This window comes from Argopecten irradians, chromosome 10, assembly GCF_041381155.1.
Source record: "Argopecten irradians isolate NY chromosome 10, Ai_NY, whole genome shotgun sequence".
Lineage (NCBI taxonomy): Eukaryota > Metazoa > Mollusca > Bivalvia > Pectinida > Pectinidae > Argopecten > Argopecten irradians.
Genome location: NC_091143.1, coordinates 23616821 through 23641444, shown reverse-complemented (window position 1 = coordinate 23641444; position 24624 = coordinate 23616821). Strand labels below are relative to the sequence as shown.

At 34.1% G+C, this 24624-nt stretch overlaps 1 protein-coding gene across 6 annotated transcripts; it reads left to right on the top strand.

Annotated features, from left to right (window-relative positions):
- The first annotated feature begins 1644 nt into the window (after positions 1-1644).
- Positions 1645-24289, top strand: LOC138333434 (uncharacterized). 6 transcript variants are annotated; one of them, XM_069281803.1, is made up of 9 exons: positions 1645-1807; positions 1935-2055; positions 17233-17355; positions 17842-17931; positions 20135-20302; positions 21040-21193; positions 22738-23018; positions 23307-23492; positions 23704-24289. In XM_069281803.1, exons 3-9 carry the CDS (start codon positions 17296-17298, stop codon positions 23821-23823), a joined length of 1059 nt encoding a protein of 352 aa, XP_069137904.1. In that variant the 5' UTR covers positions 1645-1807; positions 1935-2055; positions 17233-17295; the 3' UTR covers positions 23824-24289. The 6 variants fall into 6 exon arrangements, with proteins under 6 accessions (XP_069137904.1, XP_069137907.1, XP_069137905.1 ...); XM_069281804.1 differs by lacking the exons at positions 1645-1807; positions 1935-2055 and adding exons at positions 9400-9621; positions 10444-10494; XM_069281802.1 differs by lacking the exons at positions 1645-1807; positions 1935-2055 and adding an exon at positions 9401-9621.
- Positions 24290-24624: the final 335 nt, after the last annotated feature.

Here is a 24624-nt window from a genome sequence, read left to right as displayed (position 1 = left end):
GGGGTATGTGACAACTGTACTTCTATAATAACTGTCTAAATCAATCCTAGATGTAATCTGGATTATGTGACGATTGTACTTCTATAAGAACTGTCTTAATCAATCCCTGGTACAATCTGGGGTATGTGATAATTGTACTTCTATAATAACTGTCTATATCAATCTCCGGTACAATCTGGGTACAACTGTACTTCTATTAAACTGGGTCCCGATGTGATGTGACAACTGTGTCTAAATCTACAATCTGGGGTATGTGACAATTGTACTTCTGAGAGAAATGTCTAAATCAGTCACTGGTACAATCTGAGGTATGCGATAATTGTACTTCTATAATAACTGTCTATATCAGTCCCGGTACAATCTGGGGTATGTGACAATTGTACTTCTATAAGAACTGTCTAAATCAATCTGCGGTACAATCATGGTAGGTAACCATTGTACTTGTATGAGAATAGTCTTAATCAGTTCTCGGTTTAATGTGTGGTACGTGGCAATTGCTTTTCTATGAGAAATGTCTTAATCAATGCCCGGTACAACATGTGTTTGTGGACTAGTCGGTGGACTGTTTGAATCTGCATAAGGACAGTACTTAGTCATCGATTTGCTTTAATGCCATTTCCCAATATATCACACGCATAACTTTCATAACATAACAAGTGATTTTTTTTTAAATTTATTTCCTTATTTTGTATCTTTTAGTAAATGTATGCCTACCAAACATTATGCAATTCCACGAATTCCATTAATTGTTACTTACCCACTAATCGATGACAGCTAATGTTTTTTATAATGTTTATATACAAAACATTTCTCCATCACTAATAACATTTCAGTGCTACATGAATTTAGATGATTTGGCTTTATCTTTTTGGAAAGGTACGATATAGAACAGTTCAGATTGATATCAGTGTATACTTTTAAAAAGATGTTCAATTTGTATATGTTACTGATTTAAACCTCCTCGTTTATGAATATATATAAATATTGAAAATAATTTGATATAGAAATATCCAAAAGAATTGTGCCCTCTTCTCTCTTTCTCTGATTTATAATAATCATGTTGTGTAATTTCCCCTTATTCTATCTCTAATTTTGTACATATTATTTCATGCTGTTACCATATGTATTTTCATATATTATCATTATATACTCTCCATTTTGGAGGAAATAAAGATAATAATTACACACTATCTGTTAACTAAGTAAGCTTATTACATGGCTGTCTTGTTTTAATATTTACGTTTACATCATCCCGATAAATAGGAATGCGTACGTGGTGTTCTTTCATAAAGTGACGTTTGTATAATTTAGCAAATACATTTATAATGTATTATAAATGTTAAATGAAAACTGATAAACATGCACTCACTTAAATACATAAATTATCTCTGTAAATTCTATACACGTATTTCATGTTTGTCTTATTTAGTTGTTTACGTTTGAACGTAAATAGAAAATGTGTGTTTGAATTGCATACAAATAAATAAGTGAGATTTTCTTTATGAAAATGGATTTTTAGACACAGGGTAATGGTATATCCACCCGATGTAGACGATTGATCTATACAGGTTTTTACTGCCCTATAGATTGACTGACGCGTATTCAATCTAGTCACCTCTCATGTACAGCATATTACCTTCCATTCAATAGAATTCAATAGTTGAACGGCTGCGGAGGTGCTGACTTCACTTTATGAATTAATTTTGAGAAAGATGACATTGAACACATTGTGAAGATTGCCTCGCATGAGTGGACGTCTTTCCTGTGCCATTGGAGTGTACGGACCGAGAGAGATAGACTTCTTCAGGTGAGAGCTGATCTGGTTGCGAGGGAACGTTGATATGGATGTTTATACAAATACACTGACGCTCTCTTATACGCTGTAAACAAACCGTCTAATACATTGAAGATTATTTTCTTAATTTCATTCGCAGTTTATGTGAGAATTAATGATACAGTTTTATTAGACTGTGATCCCACACAGTATCGGCGCTCTGGATTTATTGGTATTAACAAGAGTTTGACGGAAACAAGGGAGGAGAACCCATTATTCAGGTAAGTGCTTGTCAAAGTTACGCCACACTTTAGGACTTAAGATATGTCATGTATTTATTTACTCTATAATAGTTTGAATAAATGTTAGACAGGCCAAAATAACAAAAATACTGCACCAGAACAAACGTCCGCACAAAATCGATGCTGAAACAGAGTTTTGAAATATCTAGTTAAGGGAACCATTAGCCCAATCAATTCAGCTAATTGAAATTTCCTTTAGATATTGAAAATAACCCGCGTGACAATCAATATTTTCAGTCGTTTGAAGTATTCAGAAAAAAATGGATATGGTTGAAATGAAATATTTTAATTATTTTTTCTTTGTCGTTTAACATGGCATAAACTAAAATTATGCGTACCTAGTAAAGAGTAAACAGACCACATATTATAACTTCACACTCATGATAAGCTTTATACTGAGTGTATAACCAGGTCCCTATTTATATTAGCTAATACCTGTAAATATATATATATTGGGGACGAGTATTAAACCTAAAGATTGATTGATAAAGGATTTTACTTTGATCGCCAGGTAACTCATTAAATGTAGTTTTAATCGGAGTATCTTTCAAATTAAGGCATTTAAATGTAATACTGTTGCCTGCCAGCAATCATATCAAGTTCTATCCGAATGATGTTATTAGGGAGACTTTATACTGTCTTCCCAGATATGACATTTAGATTAAGGACTACCCTGGTCGTCAATTAATTTAGTTTAACTTCGCCTTCAATGTAACGAAGGTGATATTGTGATGACATAGAGGTAAGATGTTACCATTTCACAGACTTTCACGTGTTATAGTTATATGACTTAGAATAAACCACCATTTCCTTTCCAAGTATTCGCAATATAAAACTTATGGTGCACTGTAACCTGTCTAACGAGACTAGAGACAAAATGCTGCCTGAAATAAATGTATTGTCCGGATACCTTAATATATCTGTTCATATGATAAACAGTGACCCCTCTAGAGCGGCCATCGATAAAGTCCTGCCTGGAATGAACGTATTATCCGGGTTCTTACGTTATCTGTTCATATAACAAATAGTGACCTGTCTAACAAGGTCAACAAAACAACAAAGTAAAATATTAATACCATCTTCATTTAGCGACCGTTGAATTACATTTAGTATAACAAACGGTGACCTGTCAAACGCGGTCAGTGACAAAATGCTTATATATTATGACACTACCTGAAATTGCATGTAACAACCAGCAGTAGGAGACTCACTCAAGGACATACTGTTATAAAAACTGTTGACGTGTTTCAGACACCATCAAGACGAAACACTTTTAGATAAAAGAAAATCTCATTAAAATGACAGTTTCAGATAAAAACTTTTTCCTCATTGAAATGCCAATTGAACTTTTTTCCAATATATCTCAAACGTGAACAAATATTGATTGCTCCCCTTGTCACTTTGAAGTAAACGATAATTATCAGTGTCGATAATTATAGCTGGAAATGGTGACATATACATGACCGGGCTGATAATCGATGGTAAAGACACAAGCGTCAACTTCTCACAACAACCTGCGTTATATAATGAAAATCCAAATCTCTTTAACGATTGGCAACAACCTGCTAAGTATTGTTTTGCTACTGCTAATTCGATAATAAACCATGGTAAAAATATCAAATTACTGGCAACAAGTTGCTAACTATCGCAATGAAAATCGTTAAACAATAATATTACAGAGTCTGTGATTGGAGAGAAATACATTGCCTTCACGGGCATGTGGCTTTAATGATATATCTAGTCAATTACACGTTCATAAAAGCTATAGTCGATAATGTTTAAATCGATTTACTATATTGGACACGAAGATTATTAAATCAGGTAATTTACCGATGCCGCACGCGCTGGTTTCAATATTACGGGATAGTATTGTTTTCGGGCTTTGTTTAGTGTTTGTCATAAGATATAGATCTGTCTAAGAGAGGCTGTACCTAACTACCCCGACTGGTATTGTTATGAGTGGCTAGGAACAGTGAAGACACGTCTGTCTTTTATCCTGGGTATAATGTGTATTGATGTCTACGTCATTACATTCATTGGTGCTGTCATTAGCTTTCTTCGTGCTTGCATTCACTCTGATGTCCATATATTTATAAAAGGGTTAAAAAGAAAGGAATTCAAAACAAAATAAATTCTTTTACGCATTTATGCTCAGAAATATTCTCTTATATCCGTGTAATTCTTACATACATTTCTGCCATCAATCCTATTACTACGATTTCTGTCACAATCAACGCATATAGGTATGAGGTCAGCATTAACTCTGCTAAATCTACAATTAATACAATTTAAAATGTCTGATCATATATTTTGTGTGAAAATAAATGTTTTATATCAATTGATGTAAATAATAATGCGACAACTTTGATTAAATGTTTGCCAATGTGAATGCGTCGCTTAGCATTGACAATACAGACTTACCATTATGTCTGAATATCATATTGACTCCAAGCCTTGTTCTGCAGATAGGGCGTTAGAATTGTACCTGCTGCCCCTATTGCATGATCGTAAAAGGCGACTACATTTAGATCTTTTCTCTTTTTCCTAACTGACTTTATGTTCCTAATGCCTCCCTTGTCACCGCCTCACTTTTGGCCTCGAGTTGAGCGTTCGCCCCTGTGAGGAAGGCTCTGGGTTCTGTCCCCTGGCTGAGACACACCAAAGTCTATAAAAGTGGTAGTTTCTGCTCCTGCTTAGCGTTCAGCATACAGGGAGTGGGAAGACTGGTTTGCCAGTTGTCATTATTATGTGACCGGGTGGGGTGTGTTGCTTGGTGTCTTAGGTGGTATGCTTCAGTGATATAGCACTATAAAAAGGGCAACAGTTCCACTATACAAGAAGACACAACATGAAGACACCACAGTAGTCTCCCACACACGTACCTCGCACAACATACACGCAACACACCGCATACATGGGAGACCGTCCTTACATGACTATGGCTGTTAATAGGACGTTAATTAATCAAACAAACAAACAGTTCTGAAGGGAGAAACGATTTTGTTCATAAGTTTTCAAAGTATCATATGGTAAAGTCTCCTCCATCAAATATTCGCCTGTTTCATTGAGATAGCTCTACAATATTGCCATAAACACGTATGTGCTGATAACTATTCAGATTAAGCTCAGCAATTCATAAAGCATCAAACAAGTCAATATACTGCTATAAAGGAAACCTCCATATAAACGACACCTGTCTATACAAGACAATTTTGGTAAACTCTTTTGGTGTGCTTTATAGACAGGATACATGTATGTAGTGGGTTTTCTCATGAAAATTTTCCTTGTTCAGAATGTTATACAGAACACCGATTAATACCACTGTACTTACACCCATCGTGAAAATCAATATTTCAGTAAGGTTTATAACAATAGAGGCCCATCTTCTGCTTAATTTACTTCGATTTGCATAACAATAGCATAACGTCTGAATGTTGGTTCTTTTGCTCGGCGAATAAATGGATGAAAGGATATGCCTTTCCGGATTAAAAAATTGCATAGCTATACCGTTGGTCAGATCGATCTAAACCTGTGATAGGACGGTATGTAAGAAAAAATCTATGAACACTAATGACTTTATGTTGTCGCGTTATAGACCAGCGACTCTGTCACGACATGACATAGAATTTATTACTGAGGGTATCCTTTTGTTTTTGATTCACAGAACTATCCTATTCTGTCATAGCTTTGTTGCTAAGTACTGTTGATTGTTTAAGGACTTTTTCATTGTATTTTGTTATGTTTCAGCATTTATTCACGGCAAAAATAGGAAGCCAAAACATATCATTTGATTTAATCTGTTAAAAGTATTTTGATTGGCTACATACATTTGATCATACCGTAGAAGTTTATGTTATCGATTTTGACTGGCTGAAATAGTCGCGTAGTGATTTCTTTCTGAAAATATATCATCAATAAAATTGTATTCTGACATGAATTGTGAATAACAGAATCAAAAGAAATAAGTAGAATCTATTTGGAATTTATTCATTATACGCGATGTTTGATTTTTTGCTTTACATGTACTTAAAATCAACTGAAAAAACATTTCGTTGTTTTTCAATAGTGTTTTAAATTCAAAATGCGATCCAACCTAACTGATTACTGGCTAGAATAGAAATACACAAGAAGTTGCAAATTGGATAGAAGCTCTTATCTCTTTTTCACTTTAGATTAGAAATCTGTGATGTTTTCCATGCAATGTTCTTTTTTAGCAACTGTTCCTCCGAAGCCCTTAGAAGCATTTTGATTACATGTTATCACAGTTCGCCATTGTGTGGATTTTGTCATGAAATACATCTTACATCATTACATCTAATGTAACATTACTCGCCATAAAACATTAATCGATGGAAAGTGAGCCACGTCAAAGCTTTGTTGTCGCATCCAGGGATTTTGTTATACCTCTGATAGCAAGCAAGGTGGAAATGTAGTGAGACATTCATTGATTATGGCGGACAGACAAAACCTACAGGCGATCTGACATTATAGGGAGAAAATAAGTTGATCACTACTCTCATTAGATATGACATTTCAAAATAATCGGTGTTTACTTGTGGCTTGATTTATTGACTTTTATCATCACAACATAAAATGCTTATGATGTAACAAATATTGCTTCATTTTTACCATTTAGATTCAAAGATATATTTCTATCACTCATCAAAATCGTGTTAAATATTAGTACTTCGCTTTCTTTTCGTATTCTTATTACATACAATGATGTGCTTTTGAGAAAATCTCTACTGTTAGAGTAATCAAGGCACGCCCTCACTTGTTTCCCTGTAGATCATAGCTTTTGTCGGTCATTTGTCTGAAATCCTCATTGTGTTTGTCATCACTTGTATGTCGAGGAATCCTATAAGGGAAACACGTATTCTGCCTTGCATTTTTAAAGTGTATAGTTACTTTAGAATATGTACATTAGATAAAAATACGTGGCTACCTATAAGCGTTCGTTTAATCACGAAGCTTTTCACTGAAATGAATAGACGACATGTTCAAATAATTTGTTTATTTTCTATAATCGACGTTTAAATCATTTTTGCTTTCTGTATACACAACCTTACATAATAATGGTTCGTGTTTTACCGTATATTTACCTATTACTTACGAAAAAATGAAATATCAATTTGGCATATAGGTACCATGGAACTAAAAATAAATACATAAAATTTAACCTTTAATATTTCAGTGCAATATTTAGAAAACATAATAAAATATATGTCAACAAAATGTGGGAAAACTTACCTAAAATCTATTACCCAAGTACAAAACGAATCGGACCAGACGACCCGGAATAGAAAACGTTCTTAGCTTGACATGTAGTTTTATACCGCTAAAGGATTTGTATAACATCAATTTTGATAAGTTTACATTGTCTACCTTAAAGTTTCCATCTAATATCATTCTGTGTATCTTCGTAAGACATGATGTCTTGGGATATTAGATTGATAAGATAGATGAAAAGGGGTTTTGTCTAGAAAACTGAAAATCCATTCTATCTTACATTTAAATAAGTATCAATGTTCGTTCTAGCAAATCACAAGCCTTATATATTTGAATGAACAACTGTAATTTCATCAATAAATTATCACTTTAACATCTACTTCATTTTCAAACGTTAATCACGTTGTTTCATACAAATTTGCTGATACTAAACAGAACAAAACGCTGAAAGAACATTTGATTTAATCAGTTCATCATACGGTACCACTCATGTTATTTAACATTTGAGGCGGAGGACACTTATTCATCAGAGTTTTCTCAAAATATTAGAGCGAATATTACAAGTAAGGCATGGATAAAATAAGATAATATCTTAGTCATTTAGTAATTAACCAAGAAACTGTGGATTTAAACACGAACTTGCTTTAAAAACTGGTAGAAAATTATCATAATTCTTGTGCCTTCTTCCACACATTATTTAATATCTTTTTATATGACTTTATTTCCTTACACAGTTTTATTATAGCTGCGTGAATGGTATTAATCATAGGTGAATCACTTTCTATATAACCATGCCTGCCAGTATTGGTACGTGTGAGTGTCAACAGAGAATATTCTACTCAGAAGGACTTATTATCAAAGCGCTTTGAATACAACTCATGCTTTTCATTTTCGTTACCCTTACTTATAATTCGTTTATGTATTACAGATAATCGATCACGGTAGGAACACATATGTTGTCCAAGGCCGTCGAAGCATATGTAAAATGAAAAAGCATTCATTTTTTCTAAATGACTGAGATCAATCGTGACCTTAAAATTTATAATTATGCGATTGTTAAAGGGGTCATAGATACCAAAGGTTCGTTAAAAGTGTTCTCTTTGAAAAAAAGGAACAATGCATTGACATCATTTCATATGAATTCATATGATCACAGCACAATAACACGGCTTCGTAAAATGTAGATTACCGAGGTCATTACAGTCCTTTGATACAGAAAAGGTATTCTTTATCAGCAACATTTTTATAATTATGAAAAACATGTAGATGAAAAATATATAGAAAGGTAACAAACATGTTATCATACATCTACTTCAAAAGTTTATGTTGTTCGGCCGTTTGCAGTAGGAAATACCATATGGCCAGCACAGAAAAAAAATCTTTATATTATCTCAACATTGTATGTTATTCAATAGGTGTGCAATTTTTTGTTGGGAAAATGTCCCTTTGTTTAAGAAAGCAATGATACTACGAACATAATATGAAATTAGAATGATAATATTTAGCTGGATTCATAAAATAAAATGCTTTACTTGTAATTGAAAACGTGTAAACATGTGGAGCATATGGAATATGTATTCGTTTAATTTGTAAATAAACAACCATTTTTATCTAAATTTCTCACCCCAAAGCTTATTCGATCGATATAATTTTTTTAATTAAAACTTATTTCCTTATTACTTTTGAATTCATCAATAATATCTTCCGTTAAATCACTTCAATTTATAATACGTACAATAGAAACAGACTGAGCATTTTCAAAGATTAAAAAAAAACTTATTCGTGTGAGAAAGCATACTAATACTGAGTCAGAGTATGAGCAATTAAAACACGTCTACCTAAACAGTAATTGTGTAATATGTACCGTCAATCGTTATTTCACATTATAGTAAATGGTTAACCTACTTACGTGTGATAAAATAACATTAATTAATCGATAGGTGTAAATTTAAACACTAACAATTTAATCGACAAAGTTAAATGTTACTACACAACCGTACTACACACAGTATGCTGAATGATAGTTTACGTATGGGTATTTACTGACGAAGAGTACGAATAGAATCACAGGTCCTTTACATACATCGATAGGACTTTAATCGGTGAAAGTCAGCACTTGTAATCGTCAGGATACTTCACCCGTAATCGCTGTAATACACATTTGTACCTGGTGTGTTACCTGAGGAGGTATGCTATACCTGTATCTGCTTCCGTGAGTGACAGATGGAGAATGTTTATAGGTCCTAAATGTGTGTTTGGTAACTAGGGATGGACATAAGACATCGGATGTTAACTTGTGACTATAAACATCTATAGGTAAATAATTTTACATTTTATTATTTACATTCAAGGTAAACTATATTTCACTTTTACAGTCACCTTTCTGTGCTATACTTGTTACAACATTATTTTTTGTTGTAAAATACGATTACAAAAAGTTCATTACATTTTTAAATCATACATTAGCTGATGAACTTATCAGCTGTAATTATTCCGAACCAGTTTTCGCATACTTGATTTTGTTTTGAAATACAATAATATATAAAACTTATATCATACTTCTAGTTTCATTTGTGGATACTGGACGCAAATCAGTTGGATTATAATGGGATATTCCCTTAATTCAAAAGACAATGTCACATTTCTGTACATTATTTATACAAAAACAAAAACGTATATTGCATCCCTATATCGCGCATTCAGCTAATGTATATATATCGGTTACTCTTGTTAGTATTTGATCGTCTCATATCAATATTAGAATGAAATTTTGGTTCATTGGTACATTAAGATATATTCCAGCTGTGCATCATGTAAACACTGGCAAAAATGAAATAGAAATATGTCTTTTGTGTTTTTCGCTTAAATGTAAAACTTAAACCGAGTTCAAATGCATATCAATCTATATTTCATGACTTACTTAAACTGTATTAGGCTTCTTGATATATGGATTCCATAGAAACAGTTTCTGTTAAATCTAAGAATATTCTGAATCGTAGTTCCTAAAATCATTGACCTGAAGTAAAGTTGAGAATGTATGTTTACGAGAATGTCCCAGTTATGCCACGGTTATATATAAAACCTTATTGTTACCTGTTATTCCTAATGGTAAATTAGTTTCGTGTTGGCTGTAATCAGGTGTGTAAACCTTAGCGGGGAACGCCCTATCTACATCCCGTTATTTGTCAGGTAAGTCACAGATTTCTGTCTCACCAGATTTACCTGTACCAGATCTGCTCCTTTTGACATTTTATAAGCATGAGATGTGTGTTTTAGAGTATGGGTAAATATTGAATATGCTTATCAAAATCGTCATTATTTACACACTGATATTGATTCTGGATAAATATTGAGTGAAGATAAAGGACTTGGTAGATTATCCCTCTGATTATAAAACAGAATAAGGGGAAATCATATTAAACAAAATATCAAGCAGGTGACAGGAAACTCGGCAGTAATCTTTCGGATGATATGACGTTTTGACACTATCACCGAGGCCAACTGTCTGCTGACAACCATCAACCCCTCCCCTACACGAAATCCGTCTTTATATGGTCCCCAGCGACTGAAATAAAATGTCTGTTTATAAATACATTTGTAAAACGTGAATCTAAAGATGCGTTGCTAAGATATTGTGAAGATCTCCCTTTAAACCAATTATAAGTAAAAGCTATAAAGTAGACTATACTCGTATGCTTGCAAGATCTAAGTGCATCGCAGCAATATCCGATAAAGACTGCAACCCTCTCCCATTGTAATTTAAATCTTCACAATGAAGTGAAACCCCTGTCTCTGTCACTACCATGAATCCTGTCTCTGTAATATTACTCACGATATTTTCCTGGAACTCCCCTTAAGTTGATGTATAGGTTTCATTTATAGTCCGTGATTTTCTATTCACCATGACTGTTAATAGTAAAACAAAATCTTTTCGAAAATACTTGGTAGATATTTCTGGAAATATTTAACCAAATGGTTGTTTTATTTCTATTTTTAACAACGTCGTCTGATAAATGAGAGACTGTTGTCATCATCGCTAGCTTAAAAAGTGAATGAGTTATACATTTGTGTATTCCTTAACGAAGCACACCCACACAGAGGTTATTTCCCTATATATATTTTACTTACAGAAGCACACCCACACAGAGGTTATTTCCCTATATATATTTTACTTACAGAAAGCACACCCACAAAGAGGTTATTTCCCTATATATATCTTACTTACAGAAGCACACCCACACAGAGGCTATTTCCCTATATATATTTTACTTACCCAAGCGCACACACACAGAGGCTATTTCCGTATATATATTTTACTTAACGAAGCACACACACACAGAGGCTATTTCCCTATTTATGCTTACCGAAGCACACACACAGAGGCTATTTCCCTATTTAATCGAACCTATTCACCTGTGGCGTTTGTATGATCTTTTGAACTATCAAGGGCAGTAATACAACAGACCTGGACAGAGTGATAAATGTATAATGTGAGAAACGGTTTTACATAACAACACATAAATATGATATATATGGTATCTAAAAACGTCGTCTAAGAACCATTTAAGCATGAACAAACTACCATCAATATCAATATATAAAGTATAAGCATTGAACATTGGGCCTATTGTGAGGAGGTGTTTGGTTAGGTATATAGTGGCCTAGCTCTCTGTCTTTGGTGTACCCCGACCCTACGTACTGTTCAATAGGACGCTATGATAATATAACATAAAATGAAAGACTTTTTTCGTTTTCACATATCTCTCGTTCGACAATAAAAAGCAATTTTTCATAGTTGGCATATAACAAAACAGTGATATCCTTTGTATGTCCCATCTGATCGATTTATAACAGTTAAAGGATTTAAATTTCTACAATAAATTTTTCCTGTGTATTCTCTGCGTTCACAAAAAAAATATGTTTTATCCAATAGAGACAATGCCTGGCCGTTCCCAATAACAGTATTTGTATTCAATCATTACTTATTGCCATACGTATGACAAGGTATTTCTGTAATGTTCGTTATAACTGTAATAAATGCACTTTAATGTTCACATACACATGTACATTTCGTACATATTAAGAAGCCACAAAATAGTCGATTGGATTTAAATGTAAATAAGATGTTTCATTTCTGAATTTGTAATATATTTGGATTGACAACGAGATGGTTTAAACTTAATTGTTGTATATGTAAGTGACTCCGGAGTTTATTGCTTGATTATGCTTAACGCCTTATTAACAACTAAAATCACACTCTGGCCCACTTGGTTGATTCATGTTTTAATACACAAGATACAAACAAACTATTCGCACTTTAAAATTTGGCTCTATATTCTAGAACCTGTTATTGATGACTACAAGTCAAGCGCATATGGGAGGTAAAACACCCTGATAATATGCTCTTTAAAGATATCATAACCCAGTAAACAAGATTTTGGAGACGCCATCCTTGACATTTCTGAGATACACATTAGCATGAGCGCAGAAAAAATTGGATATTCTGAATAGCATACAATATGCAGCTGACCCTAATGTATCTTTATGCAAAATTGGTTGCTTATCACTGAGTGGCCGTAAAACGGCCCAAAATGATGCCCCTCCTTTTCTCTGGTCAATGTTTTATTTTACTAAAAACGAGCTCGAGGAGATTAAGTTTTAGCGGTTTTAGAATTTTCGCGATCTGACTATCCGTGTTTATATGATTAATCCACTTTCCAACATTTCACAACTCAATATTTGAAGATCATATCAATGTCTCGCAAAATCGCGAGAATATCGTCTTCGGGAAAATAACTTGTATTCAATATGGTTGGTTGCTTAAACAGGATTTTTGTTTTGACTTGTAGAGAATAATAATCAAGACCCATGAAGGCAGGAGGCAACGATCTATAAATTTAAAGAGATATTTGATTTTGAACGCTGTATAAACCAAAGTGAATAGTTTATCAAAGAGACGCGTTTTCATGGGACTGAAACTTTTCTAAATTACCTTAAAGAGGGAGATCGAGTGAACAAAGGATGAAATGACACTATATACATTGCGATATTTATATAAAATTGTAAAAATTATGCATAATTTCTTTCGTTTTGTCAAGTAATGCATATTAGAATGGACATAAAGGTAACACACAAGTTAATGAGATTTATATCGCGCATGGAATACGTGGTTAGACTTTGGTAATAATTTTTTTATGATCTAAATTGGCAAGTGTTCAAATCACCGGCATCTCTGACTGTGACTGATATATGGAGTGATTTAAGTATTTGTGAAATGTACAAGAGTTTACGTAACGGTTTAAATGATAGCGTGCTACGGCATACAAACACACCTGTATGGTACCCCGGCCTGTTACACCTGTAAACATTGAATAACTACAGGTGTATAGCCGATATGACGAGTCAAATATGAATAATGGTGCTATTCGTGAACAGAAAACACTTTCTTTGGAATATCCATAAGGACCTACGATCTATCATAGTATTGGATTTCTTTGCACGTTACAATGCTTTTGTTAACATGAATTAAAAAGTAAATGAATAAATAAAATAAACTGAAGGAAAGTCAAGGTCACAGAACAAGAAGAATACAATGAGAAGTTTATATTAGAACGGATTTGTTCCTCTCACACTACGGCACAATAAGTTTGTCTACAGGGTGCCTATCTGGCAGCATATATATAAACTGGGCATCTTATACAGAATGTCAATGTGTCAGAGATTTAGACGATCTGTAATAGGAATAAATGCTGTGTTATTAAATATTACCTGTGTTTGGTAATTATTAACCAGCAGTATCAACCGTCAAAACTTCCCTGTTTAAACAACGTTGTTCAGATAACTCCCGTGAAACAGTAGGGCATTTGTTGATCTTTATTCAACTCCATCACTTCTGAAATTGTATAATGGACCGGTCTACTCTTTGATTTAGAAAACAAATCCTTAATCTGCAAGAGAAAATGAGTTAAGGAAGACAATTATTTTGCAGAGAATAAGCTTGAGTCTTTCAATTGATAAGAACAGGGTTACATCATATTAAAGTGAGTGGATTCTTTACTGAAATATATACCGTATTTTGGGTTATTTTAGTATCGGAAAAAATTTGGCACTTTTGCATTAAAAAGGGTGGCTAAATTTTGGAGTTCCTTTTAACATTTTGACGCATAACTTGAATATGAATGAAAGATAAAAACCATATAGGCAATTTGTATTTTCTTCTCGTTTGCATAATAGCCGTGGGTTTTCTAGTTTTTTTTTAATTTGGTGACAACTTTATTAATTGATATGTAGCAATATAATTTCTACTTTAAACATTTAACGTAAATAACACTTTCAGACATTTATATGATACAGACGATAGGAAAAAGATAGTATAATTATTTATTTGTTTTGATGTCTAGACTCCAACGAACAGTCATATCCATGAAACATAAGTAAATATGAGAGTGCCGCGCGATGTTGGATAACGCCCATCCTACTAAAATTACAAGGGCACTTAAGATATTTCATCCCCATGAAGATTTCATCTCCATTAACGCATATACTTTTTTCTGTATTTTCCATCCGTAATTCAATTTGAGACTAAATTATAATTTCATCATATCGGTTTTTATCTTATTTTTTGTATCAGTTTTTAGATAAACATTTCTTTTACAATTTTATTACAAAAAGTCTTTTATGAATAATTTAGCTTCAAATGTAGCTTCTATTGTATCTTCTTATAATAGTCGAATCGAAAGGTACCAAGCAAAACTAGTGATATTTCAATACCGGAGTATTGTACGTTGAACACTTAACTGTGGTGTAAAATATACCCAGGCAAAACACAGGACTTCACAATATTTCGTTTGGTTACAACTGACTGGCATATTTATGGCTGATATTGTTTAACTATATAGGGTTAATTAGTCAAAAAACTGAAACCTAATAGAGTCATTGGACTTCCCCTATCGGTGTTACTAAATAGTAACAGTAACTTTAAGTAGGGTGGGCCATATAAACATTTCTGAAACCAAAGAAGGCTTGTTTAAACAGTATCTGATAATAAATACATGTACATGCTCAAGATGAAGCGCAAACGATTGAAAAGAATTTATATTAACAAATGACAAATATATAGTATTTTACAAGATTGGAATACAAAATTCATATTATCACCCCATAGATTCCTCTCCCTGCTGAGGCTAGCAGTGAAAGTAAAATACTGTCATCTGTTACAGCTGGAGATAGAAACATTTGTCAAATGGCTGACAGTAAACAAAGCTGAATTTTAAATCTCTGTGAAATCGTCGATCGTTATACCGTATTGAAGGAGTTGTCCCAGAAATGACCGACACATTTAGTAGGTTTGTTTACCAAGCTCTTCAAGTATCTACCGAGGTTGATGGTCCTTTGACGGTAAATAGCATTTTTACTTTATGTGGCAGAACTATGGCTGATATTATAAAATGCCCGATCGAATTGACAAGGCTATGGCATGGACGTCGTTAATAGTGGAATCTCTGCACGTGGACATGGTCCGGACATGAACATACTTTGTAGCCACTGGTGGTTGTTGGGGACCATCAGGGCTTTGTTGGATTATAATGGTAGTCTGATGGCGGTGTCCACCAGGTTTAGGGCTTTATAACTATTTATATATGTATCATCCGAATCTACTGTCAACGGTGCCACATACAATATCGACAGATTTATCCAACGGTGTGACGGCACTTAAAACGATTAATACATTACAGATTATATATATAAAAAAACACGAATCTCCAAATCAGATTCAATATATACCGTATATAGTTGATAACTATGTTGTTTTATGAATAAAGTAAAATCAATCAAATGACCACGGTAAAATTATTGTGCTAGTGATACTAATATCACACCGGGTAAAAGAGAAAGGATAAAAGTATATTATTTCAAAATAATTAATTTTTATGTTTTTCTATACTAATTCCACTTTCTGATTGTCAGATGCTTTTTCTGCATATACTATGAAGAAAAAAATCCGAGAATGGCGCGAAAACCAGACGTTATCATGACGTCACAATAGAGACGTCGATGTTGCGTATTGATTTAGAATAAGTAATTCATTGGAAAGTCAATGGAATCGTACGTTTAAACGTGTTTTACGTGAACAAGTTGTCTGAAAATTTTATGATAAGCATTAATGTAACTTTTTTTGAACTTTATCGGGTTATGAAATAAATTTTGTTTACAAACTTTTGAGAGAATTCGCTACGCGGATTCACACAGTTTGCAAACAAAGTTTCTTTCATACCTCGATGGAGTTAAAAATAATGACATCAATCCGTAAATGTTTAGTTATAGAAAAAGTGTAGTTATTGATCAGACAGGCTAGGCCTTTACTACTTTACAGTCTAACAGGTATTGTATTTTCTTTCCTTTGAAATAAAAGAAAGCTTCTGTAATTGCATGTTGCTTCCAATTTGTCAATAGGTAGATCAAAAGTTCAAATGATACAAGGGAACTAGAAAGCTAGAATTAATTTTGAGAAGTTTGCTTCGACTATTGACACATGCAGAAAATAAACACTCAAGTTGATCAGTAAATTCCGTCAGTAAGTGGAACACGATTCCATATTTATTAATATAGATTTTATGACCCTTGACCCCACCGTTACCTCCTTAGTCGAGTGTCTCTCTACCTACCATAGGACCATATAAAATATAGCTGTAACAATAAGTTTATCGACTGTTTATTGTGTTTTAGGCGGTTGCTGGACTAATTTCCTCTTACTCAGATGCTCGAGCAAGCAGCAAAGCTTTAGATGTAATTTCATTTCAGAAAAGTCAAACTTTGATATAAAATCTAGACATTTAAACCTTAAGTCTAGGTGTGATCATTGGAGTGGACAGTTTCTATATTTTAATCAATGTTTAAGTCTTAACCCATCACTTGTTTTCTCTGTAGGTTACCATGACAGGATCACGTTGTACACAGTGAAATATTTTCCTACGCCATTCAGTGGCCAGGATGGGATGTGGTGGTTCTAAGGACACCAATGAGTCCGCACAAAAACCTAGGGCCAATCAGGTAGGTTATGACACATATTTTGGTTTGTTATCAAATGTAAATCATAGTTAAAGACTAAATAACTTAACATTACTAACTGTCTTAGTTTGATATAATTACGTATGATACATTCGAGAAAACTATCAAAATAAAGCTGTACCATAACATTTATCCTTGTCACTAGATTTTGATAAAATCGTTTTCCCAAGAAAGAAAAAAATCTAAATAGTTACACAATATGCGACATATGCTATGCAAATGCTTAGAAAGACGGATATATTTTGGTTCATGTCGAAAAGTCTAAACATGAAGATTCATTTTTGTTATGGCCTCGCTATGGCGGAAGTTACATCATAAACTTATGAAGCCAGTTATGTGATTTTGCTCCTCAATGTTATTAAACGCAAATGTGATTTTAATTGTGCTGATATAGTGTTTAAATAAATGATGTAGGATCATAACACTAAATATGATGTATTTAATTATATTAACAAAATCACTATACAGCCAGCCGAGGACAACGTTTCATTGGTTGAAAATCAAAACGAGGAAACCAGTGACGTAAATCACAATACTGATGACGTCACGTCAAAACGGGTAAGGCGGGTACAGGTGTTAACATGATTAACTGGTGCCGGCATGTTTTAAGTATATCCTATACCCGGATCGTTCTATTATAAAACTATCTTTCTGAAGCATTTATTTGTGTAACTTACAGACTAAAAATTTGTGTATAACACTTTGTTATGGCAACGCCTAATGTTATGTATGTATTACTTTATGACCCAACCTTTTATCGCCCTAATTTATCCTGCTTTAACTCATCCTACTAACTCCCATATTTCCTTAATATGTTTGTATCCAGAACCTGCCCATTGTTGTTTTCAATATCTCTATTCTCACATCCACTGTCGATACATGCGATATATCTAATTATATTCTATATGACCCGAATCTGCATGCCCCTCCTCTTTTTTCGTTCTCATATCGATGTGGTGCATGAGGAGGTATCCTTTAAACAAATTCTCCTAGCATTTCCTTCTGCATACATCTAAATCTAAATTGTTCATTTATTCATACATTGGCAACCTACGAAGAAGTACTTGGAGCATTGGTGTTCTTTTTAGTGGAGCGTTGTGCTGTTTTCGCGTCCATCCATGTATCGTAGACTTAAAATCGCTCTAATCAATCTATATCAGTATAAATATCGCGTTTTGCTATTTAACGGCGGTGATGTTGCGAAGTCGATACAATCGTAAAGGTATTACGTGAAAATATAATGTTTTAAGATAACGTAGAAGCTTTTAATGTGTTTGGTGGTGGGTTGAAGTTTACCAGGAACACAGCGCCATCACGAAAAATACGGAATGTAGTGTCATATTTTGATCAGTAGTTCAGGTGAAGTAATTGTGTTATAAGGTTGAACTTGGTAAATCCTCGTGAGTTTAGAACTACCACAATTGTTGCACCTTTCTAATAGTTCCTAATGTTGAGCTTGGTAAATGTTAGAATAAACTTTAGTAGAAGGCACTGCGTGGCTTTTTACGGAAACACAAATGTGCCGTCGGGATTGGTGTGCGAGGAAATGAGACCTTATCTTCTATAAAGTGTCATGCAAGAATTAATATTAGTTTTAAGTATTACATTAAAACCATTTAACAACATGCTTAACCTTTTGTCTACTCGCTTTTCTCAAATATGTACAAAATATATTATATAAGTGTGTATTCCTACGCCTTAAATTCTGAATGTCTGGAATTATTATGGCATGTTATAATGATGTCTTAAATGGTCACATGATGAGATAACATGATGATTTGTTGACTTAAAAAGTACTTAAGCAGTGTTATAGTTGGAAAAATAACCGCGGTATGAGATGGTTTAGACAGAGTTCGGTCTCTTTGAACTAGTCACTACTGTATCATGCAGAATTTTCCATCAGTAATCGCAGATATCAATAGTTTGTTTCTATGGTAATTATATACTGTAAATGCGGTTATTTTCACGAGTGTTTAATTTCGCGATTTGCAGGGATAAACATTTCATATTGGTGTTATTTTGTGCTATAATTAAAGTCAAACTTTTGGAATATATAATTTATATATTTACAACACTTTACGCGCGGTGGAAGTAATCACAGCGAAAATCTCTTTGTGCAATCTGCGAAAATTTAACCATAGTGTATTTTTTTTGGTATTAAGAGTAACCTAAACAATAACCACGACTAAAGCTATCGGTATCTCACCTGTGTGTGGCTGACACGCGAGTGTTCAAAAATATAAAATACTTACAACACTAACCGGAGACATCTAGACAGGTCTATAAAGGGGCTTCTACTCTCACACGCAAAGTTAAAAGGAAATTAGATTGCATCGTAGTGTGTGTGTGTTAGTAATATTGCACTATAGATATACAATATTTAAGGTATTTATATGTATTTTTTAAATAATGTTTATTGAGTTACTTTCGTTTATGAATCATAACCTACATCAACAGGTATGTATGGGTTTTATAATTGGACTCTCACTTCAGACGATTGTTTATTATAAAGACGTGTGTTATCTACAAGAAATCTGCAACAAGTAGTCATAATGTAATGGGGAGATGGCATTACTAAACTGAGATAACTTGTTGTTCATCTGACTAGCTACTGTTGTGATGTTTTGGGGATGTCAACTTTATTTGTTTCATATCGTTCATTCATAAATGTCAACACATTATACATTTCAAGAAAAAATGCTTTTTCTGTACATAAAGTTGTTATCGTTAGATTAAAAAAAATTTGATTCTAATTTTACAGAAGAGGTCAGTGAACAGTAACAATAACAGCAAGGGAAGTAACCGGAACTCCGGTGCCGGAGGAAAGGGCGGACAATCCAAAAACGCACGTCAGGGTAACGGTAAACGTCAGGCTCCGCCTAGAAGTAACAAAGGAAACCGACAGTCCGTCAATGAGAAAGGCTACAAGGTACCATACTCCGTAAATTATATAAAATGGTTCAATGACGTTCAATCACATCGCCCACAATAATTCATGGTTTACTATCACTGTCGTTATATATCCATCCATGGACTTAGTCTTTATAAAACTTAAGTATATCGAAAGAAACAGTTGCAGGCCCGGGCAGAGAGCCATTTTTGAAGATCGACGTCGAACTTCATAGGCAGTACAGTGTACTGTTATTCGATCAACCGATTTTTTTTATACATTAAAGGACCAAACTATCGTTTCGTCTTATACAAAAGTTGCCGCACACAATGCCTTTACTTTTACTATGACAGGGTTAGATATATCAAGCAATTCTAATAGAGTAACCCTTGGGTATGAAGGATAGTTACACATTTGATGTCCTAGAATGGTTTTCTTTAATTGGAGCAAAGTAAATACAAGTAACATAATTGTAAGATGTCAATTTGTACTAGATCATTCTCGGGCTTACTTTTAGCGTCATTCTAATTGAAAGTAGACCTGACAATAGTATTCTGTTTTACTGATACCAATTACAATCTTTGCATTAATAAGTAACCCCAGAAACATAGACCGAGCCATTGGTTTTCAAACCTTAACATATTGCAGCTGTACAAGACACGAATCATTCCACTGGAAAAGAATGATTGATTAATTGATTGTGGTTACCAATTTACTCATATAATCAGGAAATGAAGTACACATTCATTTTAACATGTTTCAATTCTACTTCACAGAAACGAATCCGAGAACAGCTTTGGCAGGCTACCGACGGGAAAGATGAAGTGGAGTTAGAGAATGCCATAGCTGTGTTTGAGAAGAACAAACTCCAGGACAATGGTGACTTGACAGACGCCAAGGAGAAGCTTGCCTACCTAAATCTCAGGAAAGGTAAACAGATCCCCTCCTCTATAAAGTAGTGGCAACATGGCAGTCAGACTTTTTATCAATCACCAAGGAAAGGTAAAAAGATCCCCTCCTCTATAAAGTAGTGGCAACATGGCAGTCAGACTTTTTATCCATCACCAGATCAGTTTGCTCTTTGTTGATTACAGAGAAGTGGCAAGAGGATCGCCCCTAAAATGCAACTAGACGATATCAAAAGATTGCAATTGAATGGTTCTAAAAGAGCGCGTGATTAAGTCATCTCTGAGAAATGTGATATCTAGATACCTTAATTTGATTGTTATTTACCACTTTGTCTATGTATTCCAAGTTCACATAGTTATAGAATGGTTCTTGTGACATAAAGTCTTTATTGACATCAATAACCATACTTTGAGTTACTTTTATTGCAAAAATATATTGCAAACGGTAAAGGTGATTTGGAAAAGGAAAAATTTGAAAAAGAATGGGAAACATGTGGAAAATTTTCTAAACTATAGTAGATATTCGTCTCTCCTTAAACCACTCTCCAATGCTACCAACAGTGTTGCTGATCCATCTTTTATGAATAAGCAGATGTTTTTATTCATATATCATCAAGTTAAATTTGTATAAATTATCATTGATAGTACCATCCTCTTTCTTCCTTCCTACTCCTCCCAGATCTACCCCTCAAGCTCCCCTTCCATACCCCACTTTCTTTTCTTCTTTTTTTTTGTTTTCTCTCTCTCTCTTTCCTCTCTATACTCTAATATTCACCCAAAGAAATGTAATTAAAGGAGTAAGAAATGATAATTTTACTTTATAAATTATATATAATTTTCTCTCACTACTGATAGAGGAAAGCAATAGGCTAGGTGAGGCACCCTCGTCAGCCAATATATACATTGTCTGGAATCTAACTGTAGTTGAGAGGTAAAATTGTGTGTCCATGTGTTTGTTCATATTTAATATTCTACACAACTGTACTGTACAAACAAACATATCGGTATTCATGTGCTTCTTAAAGCAGGGTTCAAGTAGTCAAGAAAAGGCAATTTAAGTCAGGACATTTCATATTTATACAAACCATTTTGAATGATAGTTAGTTCCATTATAGTCCAAAAATTAACATTTGTTTACTTTGCCATGAACTCTATCTCAGACCATCTGAAACTTTACAGCTTAAAATGCCTCAATTAAAAATAGGCCTGAGATTACAAATGCAGTTTTATGAAGTTTCAAGTTTTCTTGCTTTTACTTATTTTTTCTTCTGCTTGAACCCTGCAATTTTACAACGTGTCTTTTGAATTTAAATAATACGTATAAAAGTTGCGAGTTGAATGGATCCCCTCCTGTGTGAGGGCAACTTATTGTATCATTTCCCTCTTTTAAGTAATAAAAATCTTTTTTCTCCTAAAAAATAGTTATAGAATGGTTCTTGTGACATAAAGTCTTTATTGACATCAATAACCATACTTTGAGTTACTTTTATTTCATATTTATTATATTACATTTGATAAATGTTTGACTCCTAAGATTTAAGCCATTCCATTGTAACGCATTGACAGAGATCCGGGACGCGATCCTGAGACGTCATCCTGGTGTCCTTGATCGGGCCATTGAGAACGTGGAGGAGTCCCCGTACCAGTCTAACCTACAGCACTACCTGGACCGTGCACGAGAGCTGAGGCAGCATCTCACGGAACTGGACAACTACCGCCACGATATCCTAGAAATGGACCAGGCCACTATCTCTGAGATCCGCTCCTACCACCATCCACCAGATGGCGTTCATGAGACGATGATGTCCACCTACCTGATATTGGGCTACGATGAGGACAAACTAACGGTAAAGACGATATAGAGGATTCGTATGGAAACAAATTTTAAGCAACGTACTTAATAATAAAATGTCAAACTGAGGTATTTAGGCAAATCTTAACCTGTAGCATTCAGTTTAACGATACACGCAACGATATATTATCTATAGAAGATATTTTGATGCTTAACGTTATTCCTTTGTAAAATATGATTTCTAATCTTGCATTCCGTATTATATTTTTGTCCATGACAGTTGATTATTCTTCATAGTAAATGCTTTGGTTCTTTAAATATTCCTTCTTTGTCGGTTCTTCAGGATTGGGCAGATGTTCAGTGCCTTCTGGGTCGATATGGTAAAGAGAGTCTGATGCGAGAGGTAAAAAATGCCGACACGGTCAACATGACGGACAAGACGGCGTCACGTGTCGATGACCTTCAGTCCAAGTTTACCCCTGATAAGATCCGGGCCGTGAGCTGTGGAGCCGCCACATTCTATGTCTGGGTAAGTGTCAAACATAGCGAAGACATTGTCAATTTTGCGTCACTTCCGGCTCTTTACCGCCTTTTCTTTAATTAAGCAAGCTGTTGGTCGCCTCCCTATGACTTGTGGTCCTGCCTTGGGGTTCAACGTCATTTTACGTCTTGATTATTTTTTAGTGAAATAACGTTCCACTTTATTAACCAAAATTATTGTTTTATTTTTTTTTTTTCAGAATAACAACATGTGTGATAAATTCTCCAAAGACAACTCTGGAGGAAAACAGTCCACAGCTTCAAACGAGGCACCGGTCTCACCGACTAGTACAAAAAGCCGGAAGAAAAATAAAGGCTAGTGTCGGATCATAGTTATAACGTTTACTTCCGTTTCCGGGATAATTGTTTCTGTAGGATGTGTTATTAGCCGACGGAATATTCCGATAACTCAAATGTCAATATATGAAGACTTCAACGTAAACCACCTACAGTGTAGAACCTGACCGTAACAAAAAGGAAATATTCTGTTCTGATGATAATTTATGACTGAAAGTGTACGAAATATGAATAGAAGTTTCCGTGACGTGATATATTGCCAAAGGAAGGTGATAAGTTCGCCTATAAGTTGGAGAAAGGCGAGACGCTTTAACGAAATCTGTGATAAAACTGCATTATTTTTCTATGAACTGCCATTGGTCATCTTCTTATCAGAATATTTATGACATTTAATTTATTTATATTTTACATAGAACATAGTTGGAATTATATTTATTGTATAGCACAATTTCACAGAAGAATTAAAACTAGTCCGAAACCAAGCTTAAACATCTGCTATCTGATGTTGTGTGTTAGCTGTGAGCATCACCCGTGATTGGAAAATAAGTCATATTTATTTCCTATGCTTCATGCAACACTCTTATGAATATTACGTTTCGGTGACAAAAATGATTGCAGTTTCTAAAAATGCAAGAGGTAAATTTATTTAAAACTCTATTGAAGGAAAAGCATGCGATTTTCAAGCAAAAAAAAGTTGGTTAGAAAAGTCCTGTAAGACAACCTGTAAAACAATGTTTACCTTGTTTCCACAGTGAGAAATCGCTGAATTTACAGTACCGATAATTTTGTTTTGGTGTACGTAATTATTGGTATGCATAGTCGTG